The sequence below is a fragment of the Nanorana parkeri genome, unplaced genomic scaffold (genome assembly GCF_000935625.1).
Source record: "Nanorana parkeri isolate BGI_ZX_2015 unplaced genomic scaffold, ASM93562v1 scaffold197, whole genome shotgun sequence".
NCBI lineage: Eukaryota > Metazoa > Chordata > Amphibia > Anura > Dicroglossidae > Nanorana > Nanorana parkeri.
In genome coordinates this window covers 513,397-524,693 of record NW_017306465.1, presented here as the reverse complement: position 1 = coordinate 524,693, position 11,297 = coordinate 513,397, and the positions used below count along the sequence as shown (strand labels likewise).

The 11,297-nt window shown below is 44.6% G+C and overlaps 1 protein-coding gene across 1 annotated transcript in view; it reads right to left on the bottom strand.

Moving 5' to 3' along the window:
* Positions 1-1,692: 1,692 nt before the first annotated feature.
* Positions 1,693-11,297, bottom strand: part of KDM8 (lysine demethylase 8) — a 10,964-nt gene continuing 1,359 nt past the window's right edge. Inside the window, exons 2-8 of the mRNA XM_018555446.1 lie at positions 11,052-11,137; positions 10,032-10,192; positions 8,849-8,981; positions 7,249-7,293; positions 5,427-5,576; positions 2,002-2,094; positions 1,693-1,913 (exon numbers count right to left, since the gene is read on the bottom strand). Coding sequence (XP_018410948.1) covers positions 1,749-1,913; positions 2,002-2,094; positions 5,427-5,576; positions 7,249-7,293; positions 8,849-8,981; positions 10,032-10,192; positions 11,052-11,137 — 833 coding nt within the window. The 3' untranslated portion in view covers positions 1,693-1,748. The remainder of the gene's footprint in view (positions 1,914-2,001; positions 2,095-5,426; positions 5,577-7,248; positions 7,294-8,848; positions 8,982-10,031; positions 10,193-11,051; positions 11,138-11,297) is intronic.

Here is an 11,297-nt window from a genome sequence, read left to right as displayed (position 1 = left end):
ATTGTCCCAGTCCGGCCCTGGCGCTATATATTGGGCCGGGCTTTAAGAAGCATCCAGCACACTTCTTGGTAGGTCAGATGCCTGGTTACCCATTGTTTCCCATAGTTCCTCCCACCAGCCTCCATGTCTTGTAATGATAAAAGGGCAGGCAGAAGAAACCACAACATACAGGGGGGGGGGCAGGCATGTGACATATCTAGAAGTTTGCTAGATGCTGAGGATTCTTCAGTCAGCGATATCTCATAGAGAGGAGTACAAGGGTGCGAGCAGGAGGACAGTTAAGTATTCAACCACTTTTTTTTTTCCAGGCACTGTCCTGCCTCCTCCGCCACACACAAACAAAGAGTAATAGGGCTTTGGCCAATGTGTGCGCTCTAGATCTGCTGGCTTCAAGCAGATATAGAACAGCAACTGCACATTCACTGGGAGTTTCTGAAGGGACCGATAAAAACATATAGAATCTTTCCCATATATTTTCCTTATTGCTTGGGGTCCCACAATTCTGGGCAATGTCAGAGTTGGCCGCTAAGTCCTACCCCAACACATTCAAATTGGTCCATCCATAGGTAGGCAGAAAGGGGTGGGCAAGCTTCAGTGCCTGCATTTCATATGTGTAGCAGTTTGCCCCTTCTCCCCCGAGTGACAGGGTCTCTTTAAGGAAAGGTTGTACTATTATCATAATCTGCCATGTGTCCTGTAAGGACACAGACACACACACACTAAAATGCATGCACATGTCAATGAACCTGGCCTTTATGCTGGGTGTTGCAGTGCCATTCACAGTACAGGAGCCCAAAGCACCGTAGTGCAACACGACACAAATATCATGCATTTTGGTGTGCTGCACTGTTAACATGGGGCAATGTATGTCTTTTTGGTGTATTGTGCGTTGTCAGTTTGTTCATAATGAATAGGCTGCCATAACGCAATGCACATTAACACACTACACAAACTGAATCCAGCTTTACTCGGTATGTCCCGCCGCACTACTTACCAGAAACCCCCAGGAGGTGGGTGCCGAAATGACTGTTGATGCCACCGTTGGGATCAATGAGGAAGTATGACATATTGAGCCTGATGAAGGGGACCCTGTGCGGCCTCGAAACATTGCTTCAATGTGACAACATGCGTCAATAAAGGACGATCACATGACTATTTTGTTTGGTGTGCTGGTGACATTCTGCTTCAAAGCCTGTTGCCTCATGAATATGTTTGCTTAATCTCTGGGCCAGGGGTGTCAAACTCAATTTAATCGTGGGCCACATCAACATTATGGTTGCCCTCAAAGGGCCTGTAAGACTATATAAATGTATCTAATCATTATCATAATTGCCTCTGCATTCGATTACCACTGGTTTTAGTAATAACTTAATACCTAGATCTGAAAGTAGAAGTCTAGGAAATTGCCTGGTGGGCCGGATTCGGCTCCTGGGCCTTGAGTTTGACACATGTGCTCTAGGCATTCCCTAATCCTCTAATGTAAGGGATATGTATACAAAGGTAAAATACAAACTAAGTAGATATTATCTAAATACCAACATACTTTATTTAAAAAAAATATAGAAATGTAATCTACTTATATAGATTCCATTTAAAAGGGTCTTCCATTGTAGACAAAATATCACAATCAAGACCCATCCGTGGCGTTACATGGAGGAGGACAGAACGTTTTTAAATGGTGACAAGCCCATTCAAAGAGATGTCCTGTCAATTTGTTTTATAACTCCTAAAATGAAAACTCTGCACCGTCAGGACCACCAAAAACTAACGGAAAAGCTGATATCTAGAGCTCGGATATAATGCCACCATTTCATCGGGATGAATAAGATCTGTCCAGGACCCAGGATGCACTCTTGATAGATTGCTTGCTTAAACATAGGGAACTTCTCCAAGTCTGGATTTTCTACGTCAACCTTTCAAAGGGAAAAAATGCGACTGTCAGACACTATTAAAGGTCAGATATCATATTAGACTGATATAGGGAACTGAGAGAGGACTCACCTGACTGGTGTTGTGAAGGAGGGTACTATCAAACGGGTATAGGTGTTCGGTCTCATTCACAGAGTACAAGCGGATAAACTTTCTTCCTACAATCTAAAGATGAAAACGAGAATGAAATCAAATACATATTAATATAACAAGTATAACGTAAGTGTGCATTACTGAAACATTAGTAAAGCTTCATTTAAAAGTTTGCGCTGAAAGGTAAATTGCTCCAAATAGCTCAATACACGCAGACAATCAAGAAAGACTCATCTAAGATCATGCTGTGTCATGTGAAACTAATACAGGATACATGTGAATGTTCATATTATTGAACTTTATTTAGAACAGGGGAGGACAAACTAACATGGAATTCAGGAGTAAGTCTGTTCAATCCAGGAGCCAGCAGGATTTAATTTAGGACTAAAGAAAACCTCAAAAGTTAGAGGCCAGCTGTCATTTTTAATGGGCATTGACTACCTGGCTCCTGGGATTTGTCCAGTTCTGATTTAGGGCCCTGTCACACCATCAGGAGTGTGTTCCAGTGCGTTCGGCCTCTGGAATGCACTGGAACGCAACCCGGCCGGCTCACTTTTTTTGGGGTGGGAGCCTAGAGGTGCATTGAACTCAATGGACCCGCAGCCACGCCCCCCGCCCGTGGTGCGATCGCCGGCACCCGAACGCGTGGCATGCTGCAAACATTATTTTTGGCAGATCGCACTGGACCGGAAAGCAGGCACCATTGAGTTCAATGCACTGCCACGCCCTCTCCCGCCCCCAAAAAACTGAGCCGGCCGGGTTGCGTGTCAGAAGCCGAACGCACTCTTGATGGTGTGACTAGGCCCTAAAAGTGCATGTTGGGGCAAAATAAAAAAAAACAAAACCTATGCAGTACATCTAATTTCTCCATTTTTTAATCCCTGTTGTGCTGCCAGAAATGCACTCAGCTCCTAAATTCCTGTTGTGGCCTGGCAACACAGTCCCTTTTGGAAGAAATGCCCAGTTATGTTTTGCTAAACTACACAATCCCTTCCCTCTTCATCTCCACAATAGGAAGCTATCATTCTGTAGTCCAAGATAAGAACTGTAAGGGCTGATTAGATTCCAATAACAAAGGCAGAGTCAACAGGACAGCTCTGAATTTCTGGCACAATCAACAGTTTGTTTTTTTCTTTGCACTTATCAAACAGATATAACAAAACACTTTCAATGGTATATTTAAAAGATTAAAAGAGAACAAAATAAGGGAAGGTTAACATTAAGGTTTATACACACTTTAACTTGCTGAGAATGCTGACACTGGAAATTCTGGAGACACTTGGGACACACGGGTGCACATTACCACATTCACATTCTTTCCAAAGTCCTCACACCTTCTTTCTGTCAAGATGCCACATTCAGGGGAGTAACTAGAAATCACAGGGCCCCATAGCAAAATTTTGTATGGGGCCCTGTGATTTCTAGATAAGTCCACCTGATAACCCAAACAGCCCACCATAGACTCTCTATGGTGGGCTCTGCAGGGTCTCAGTCCTCTGTCCGTCTCCTTCTCCTCCACGATCGCTTGCGGGCCCGCCTCCTCCATCATTGGGCCCCACCTCCTCGATCGCCGGGCCCGCCTCCCCATCGCTAAGACCTGCCTCCTTGATCGCTGGGCCCCGCCTCCTCCATCGCTGCCGACAACTGGCCCAGCCACCTCCCCCGAAGCTGCTGGTTGTCATCGACTCAGCAGCTGTGAGGAGGTACGAGCCGCTGCACATGTGAATGGCTGCGTGTTTCTCCTCACAGCCGCCAGTGACAGCCAGCAGCCTGAAATGCCAACCCAGGTGGCCCGCACGGCATCAGGGGGTTGTCCTGGCCGGGCCCCCCTGTGCCCCATAGCGGCTGCCTGGGTCGCTATGGTGATTGTTACGCCACTGGCCACATTGGTTCAAAAAATATCTAATTTTAACACCCATGTGCTCTATTATGAGCATGAAATGGTAACATTACAGGTTTAGAAGTGTAACTGTTTGGGTACGGAGCTTTTAATACTCGCCAACTAAATTCAAATCCACTTCAGCCAAGTTTTCATAATGCCATGTTCATTAAGCAAACCATATACTGTAACACTAAAAAAATGGAAGATCTTGTAAAAACATCAGAGTATTATCTTATCTTCCAAGTAACGGATAATAAACTATGAGGGGAATTTATCAAAACTGGAGCAGACAAAACCTGGAGCAGTTACCTATGGCAACCAATCAGCTTCTCTCTTCAGTTTGTTCAGTTAAGATTTGAAAATGAAAGAGAGAAGCTGATTGGTTGCCATCCACAGCTGCTCCAGATTTTTTCTGCTCCAGTTTTGATAAACTGCCCTCTATGTGTTCTTTTACCAGTGTCATAATGGACCTCTGCACTGCGGGTGTTGGCTCCATTATAATTTTTTACTGCAAGAAAGCGCCTCTACGATTAAGCCCATCAGTGTGAAACGCATCAGAGGTGGGTGCCAGCTAGGCAGTGGGGAACTACCATGTTGGCTGCTGGTTTTGAATAAAGCATCTTTATGGTGATGCAAGCAGTGCGTGTCAGAGGTGGGCAGCTGCTAGGCAGGGACAGAAAATTTAAAAAGTGTGAGTCAGAGGTGGGCGGCTGCTAGCTGGAGGGAACTACCATGTTGGCTGCTGGCCTTGAATACAGTATCTTTATGGTGACATCCACCGTGGGCGTCAGAGGTGGGCAGCTTGCTAGGTGGAGGGAACTACCATGTTGGCTGCTGGCCTTGAATACAGTATCTTTATGGTGACATCAGCAGTGTGTGTGAAAGGTGGGCAGGTGCTAGGCGGGGTCAACTACCGTCAACAATGTGCGGCTGCAAGGTGGGGAGATACTAGTATGTTGACTTCTGGTCTTGAATAAAGTATCTTTATTGTGACGTCAGCAGTGTGCGTCAAAGGTGAGCAGCTGCTAGATGGAGACAACTACCAACAACGTTGTGCGTCACGGGTGAGGGCAGCTGCTACGCGCGGGGAACTACTATGTTGACTGCTGGTATCTTTATTGTGATGTCAGTAGTGTGCGTCAAAAGGTGAGCAGCTGCTAGATGGAGGCAACTACCAACAACGGTGTGCTTCAGAGGCGAGGGCGGCTGCTAGGCAGGGAGGACCTACTATGTGGACTGCTGGTCTTGAATAAAGTATCTTTATGGTGACATCCGCGGTATGTCACTTTCTTCTGGACAGTGTGTTTACGGAGCATGTACGGCTCCCAGTCAGCGCCAGCACCGCGCCCGGACAGTGGAGGTTGGAGTGGATCTGTGAAGTTCCCCTGCATCCTCTACCTTTTCTTTCCTAGCTACACTTCTGCAGCCTTATCATAATTGCATAAGGTACATATGCTACACGTACATATTGTGTATAAGACGAATGTGCTGCAGAAATCACATCTCCGAATGTGGCACTGACCTGAGCTAGGAAATTCTGCTGAGGATCTTGATGAAGAGGGGACACTGTCCCAGCTGGTCCAAACCAAGCGTTAATAGTGATGTCATCCTCGTCTCCTTCACCGAGGCAACAATATTCGGGAATACCAATATCCTCCTTCAGTTCATGTATCTTCCCATCACAGAAACAAGAGATCAGTGTAAATGTTTGCTGTAACTACACAAGTACTATTGCCTGCACACAGCACTGTATATATATTTTCCTATGTCTATTCCACAATCTAAAAGAAAGATTTTCGTTATGTATGCATTTTCCAAAAAGTGTGATGAATGTCCAAATGGCAAGTGGTAAACATTGGCCAGTCAGGGCTCTTAGAAGAGAATTTCGGGCCGGCAGTGACAACTTTTCCTTCCTGATAGACAAATAAAGTGACCCTGTCACCAGAACTAAGAGTATCCCTTTATAGGTTACTTGTAATCACTATCGGCCGCTTTAGACAATGTTTTCATTTACTTTAACACTAAGCTCTCTCAGTTTACATATACTGTGTTCAGAAGAGCATTTGTGTATGGACAGCATTGCAAGTAAACAGATATATATTGTGCAAATGGCTCATTAGCATCTATTATGCCAACCATAGAATTCTTTGCCATACGAATGAATGACATTTTTTCCCCTATATAAGTAATGTGCCAGCCGGGAGAATTTGCATGTTACCTGTGGGCCACATGGTGTAAATCTGGCAGGAGCATAGAATAGTGAGTATAAGGCCTTGTTCACACCTGATCTAGTCACGCAAAACACACATTTCCATAAAGTCAATGGCGACCGTTTGCACGTTAGCGTTGCATTGCACACAAGAAAACGCATGTCGCATGAAAAGATGCAGGAGCTTTTTTCAGTCAGATACCTTGCAGTTTTGGTCCCATAGACATCTCTATGCAGGGAAATACATGCGTTTTTAAAAGCAAAAGCGTGCACAAATGCAAACACCTAGGTGTGCACCTAGGTGTGCAGATAAACATCCCTAAATATACCTCTGTTTTGGGATGCGAGTGGTTAATCAGACCACTATAAAGTTTAAAACTAAAATAAATGTGCAATTTATAGGTAAATAGTAAATATACATCCAAAATGCAGCTATGATATATAAATAATATGTGTGATGATATATTGTTTAATGATTGAAAAAATATTTAGCCCACTATAGTTAAATTAATTCATAGGGATGCACCGATACCAGGACCAATTTTTTTTCCCGATACTCGCCGATACCGGTACCATGTGCCCCAATTATCAGTAAGTCGGGCGGCGGATCATAACCCACTGCCGGGCTTCCTGATTGCCTGGGAAGCCAGTGTTCTATCGAAAAGAACACCGGTTTCACTTTTCAAGGCTGCCGGGCTTCCTGACCAATCGGCAGGTCATGAGGTGCCGCCCGGCTTCCAGATTGGTTAGGAAGCCAGGCTGCCTAGCAACAAGTGTAGCACGCTTCCTAGACAATCAGGAAGCCGGGTGACACGCCATGACCCGCTTCCCTGCTTCATGATTGGCTAGGAAGCCGGCTTCACTTGTTGCTAGATAGCCTGGCTTCCTGACCAACCAGGTTCTGTTTGGAAAGGAAGCCGGTCCATGCTCCCTCAGCACTGCTGTACAGAGGGAGATATATCTCTGATCGGATGGTCCGGTATCAGAGCATTTGGGTGAGTACGAGTACTCGTCCAAATACTCGGTATTGGCCCCGATGCATTCTTATTAATTATACATTACATATTAATACACTATAATATGATTTGGATAAAATGTGCCTGATCAGCAGGCTGAATGCAGTAATCCCCATTACCTGATCAAACAGTTGATGTTGGGCCAGATATCCCATGCGAGCGTGCTTTAAATGAGAAGAGAAATTCTATAAATGAACTGTTACAGAGTAAATACAACTAAAAGAATATCACACAGCTGTGTTTATTCCCTGGATTTTTGTGAAGTGGATATGCGGTGTGATTAAAGAATATCTCCAGGTAACAAGCCAGGTACTGAACTTCTAATGTCACCCAGCAAACTTTTCAAGCTACGTTAAACACATTGCACCAAGACTCAGTGATATCCTCAGATTTGTAGGTCAGCAATCTCCAGTTACAGGATACTATTTAATTTCCTCATTTTCTTAAGCTAGCCATACGGCCCCAGTGTCACCCTGCAGCTTGACAAAAGTCAATTTTAAAACGAAAGGAGCCGGATAGAAAATTGTTGGCCCAACAATGACTGAATCCAATCAGATGCAGTTACAGTTTTGGGTACCCAGACACCAGAGGTGTATCTACAAAATGTTGCGCCCCTGGCATCCTGCCCAGCTTGTGGCAACCAGTGATGTCACTGAATGTCAGGAACTGGGTGGACGCCAGCCAGATTGCTGGGTGCTTCTGCACAGAGCAGGGAGATGTGAATGGGAGAGGTGTGGGAAGAGAAAAGAAGTCAGCTGTCTCTGTTGGTCGGCAAACTTTTACTGACCCATGGAGCGGTGCCCCCCTGTCAAAATACAACAGCTGGCAGTTTAGATTCAACAGCGTGGATGGGGAAAGCGAGTGATTTCCCTGTGGGGCTGAACAAGAAAAATCTACATATGTATGACTAGCCTTAGCCTATCCTTGGACAGGTATATGCCAGGTTTCTGTTGTGCCAAAAGTCCTGTTTTTTTACTCGGAGTAAAAGTGGAACCCCAGCCAGAACGTCAGTTCTAGTTTTTGTATAGAGTAGGAATAGGAAAGGTTTTTAACCTATTTAGGGTTTTATTTTTGCTGTCTGTGTACTCCCTGGGACGATTTAGCCACATTTTCTGTCTCAAAGACACAACAGGAACTAAGAGGAAATCTTCCTAAATTTAGATGAAATCCTGCCTATGTTACCGAATTAGGTGAGAGATTTCCCTTTTCTTCTGTTTCGCTTTCTGTCTTGGTAACTTGGCAAAAAGGGTGTGATTCTGTCTGTCTCAAAGAGTGATTCTTTGAGACAGATAGCAATGACAGGGGTTTTAATCCTTCTCCAAAAAAAGTTTAGATTGGATACACCTAGAAAATGATTGACTATTTCTAGAAGTAAACACTTGTTCCACCTGACCAACATTGGGTGGATGCTGGTAGGTGGGATCACCCACTGGATTATTTTACAATTTGGGTAACCCAAAGGGGGAATTTCCCTGCTTGTGAATTTTCTTGCCCACCCACTTCACAATTAAGTCTCCTTTATAAAAAAAAATAATTGAAAAGCACAAATGGAAGGACAAAGAACTCCGCTGTTGAGATCTCATCACCCTAGTCCCTAAGAGATATTAGACGACAACCAGCAAACACCTACGTGACACAAATATCAGTTAGGAGCAAGCTTAGCCTTTGATTATTGCCATACACTATATAAACCAGTGGCGCTCCAATAGTATTACATACCTGATCCAGTATGTATTTATTAATGAACTCATTCACTGTCATCAGCTTTTGAGACCATTCTGCATCCGTGTATCTGGATCCCAGCTCCACGGGCACAGTGCGGCATCCAGCCACTTGCTGTATATATTCCACGCTGTTTTAGAACAAAAGCATGATCAGAAATCTACAAATAAGCCATATTGCGATATCCCACATTCCTGTTAAACAAATCCAGCGAAATCTTTATCAGTTATAGGGAGGCTGATATACGGTATACATTTCGGCCTCATTCACACAGCTAAGTGTCAGCCCGTACAGATCCGTGCAGCGTGCACGGCCGTATCGGGTCGTTCCCGGGAAGGACAGGTGCTGTGTGTGATTGTATGCAGTTAAAGATAAAGACACCGGCACTCCAAGTTCATAAGCAAACGTCTATTTATTGACGTGCAGCCTAGTAAACAACTGTTTACTAGGCTGCACGTCAATAAATAGACGTTTGCTTATGAACTTGGAGTGCCGGTGTCTTTATCTTTACCTGTGACTATAATGGATGCCACCCGTTGACTACTGTAGCACCCACTTTTCAAAGGGATTTGGCGGTCAGGAGTGCGATGGGACCATGGACTTTCTGTAGATTGTATGCATTAACTTGTTCTTCTCTATGGGAGTACGCCACCATACGCTCACCCAAACTGCACATCCTCATGTCCAAGCTGACTCCTTGATGACTGGTGATCTGATTACTGGTAGCATAATGCTCAAAAAGCAGCAGGAGAGGTGGAAGAAGCACAGGTTGACAGAAGGGATGAAGCAGAAGCAGGGGGATCCTAGCACTAGCAGGTCCTCAGCTTCCTCTCCAGCAAGCCTTCAGGATGGTGACAGCAGTCCCCAAATTATACTCCAGATCTCATGAGAATAGCAGTGAGAGACAGCAGTACTTTAGATGATTTTACACTGTGGATATACAGCTATGAGACAAGATATAAAAACAGGAGTGCTGAGACAGTCACATGTCAGAGAGGACACTGCTGTTTTTCCAGGAGGAAATCAAGACCAAAAGGCACAATTGCCTTTAAGGCTCAATATCTAAAAGTTCCCTATAGGATAGCAAATCTTCACTTTTTGGAGGTGGTATCCAATTAACCCCGCCTTTTAAACTAAAGTAAAAGTAAACAAATCTGGGGGCAGATATTAAGTCACTTACCTCCACTTCTTCATGCATGGCCAGTGGTCAATTACCCCTTCTAAGATTACAGGCTTCTGTGTGATCAGGAAGTTCTTTCTGAAATGCTCAAGGGAGGGGCAGTGGAGAGTTGGAATAGTGGTGCCTACATTCAGGATGGGGGTGAGAGAGCGAGGAACTTTCTGAAAGCAAAAACAGTATTTATATGGTAACTTAGATGGTAACAAAACCTCTCTTTTATTCTCACATAACAAGTTTGCATGGAGCGGTGTTAAAGCAGAACTCCAGGCAACATTTTGATTGACCCTTGCAGTGGGGCTACCCCACCTGCACTACAAGTCCTTCCAGCCACACTCCTCCTCTGATGCAGCTTTCTAAAGCTGGCCCTACACCTATAGATTATCTGCAGACTTACTATGGTCAGATGGAAAAAGTGCAACAGATTCTGCCATCTATGCTAAACTGTGTGGATAGAGGAATCTCCCACTGGGCCAAGCTTCAGTATCTTGCTAGTCGGCCCCGCTGGCTCTCAAAATACCTGAACAATCTGATTGGATGCAGGCACTGTTCAGGTGTTTTGAGAGCCTGCGGGGCCGACTAGCAAGATACTGAAGCTTGGCGCAGTTGGAGATTCCTCATCATCCACACAGTTTAGCGTAGATGGAGGAATTTATTGCACTTTTTCCATCTGACCATAGAAAATCTGCAGATAATCTATAGGTGTATGGCCAGCTGAAGGATCCTAGAGTCATCACATTCAATACACTGTGTATAGGACATGAGGACGCCGAGCAACATACCATAGCAGGCTGGAGGGAGCGCTGTGACAGCCAGCCGGCTCCGAGGTTCTGGTGAGTATTATTTTTTTATTTTGTCCCCAGACACCACTGCAAGAGTTAATAAAAACGTTGCCCGGAGTTCTGCTTTAAACACATGCATGCATATGTTTTGTGGTAAAAAGGTTTGAACAAAAAACAGTGAAACAAGAAAATGTGAATGGAAACAAAATAAGAAATGGAGGAGATGCTGTATAACCTGTACCTCTGGGATTTTGCCATTTTCTGGTACCATTTCCCATTCCTTTGCTGCATCATCCATGGGTCTCTTCTGTCCCTTAGACGGGGGACCTAGAAGACAAATTAAAAGCATAATTCCATATGATTGTGAACATTTGGAGTGTGTTACAAAATTATTGGAAAGGCAAAACTGAACCAACTATACTTGACAGTAGGGCTGCAACTAATAATAATCGATTAAGAGGAGAGAGAGAGGGAGGGGGAGAGAAAG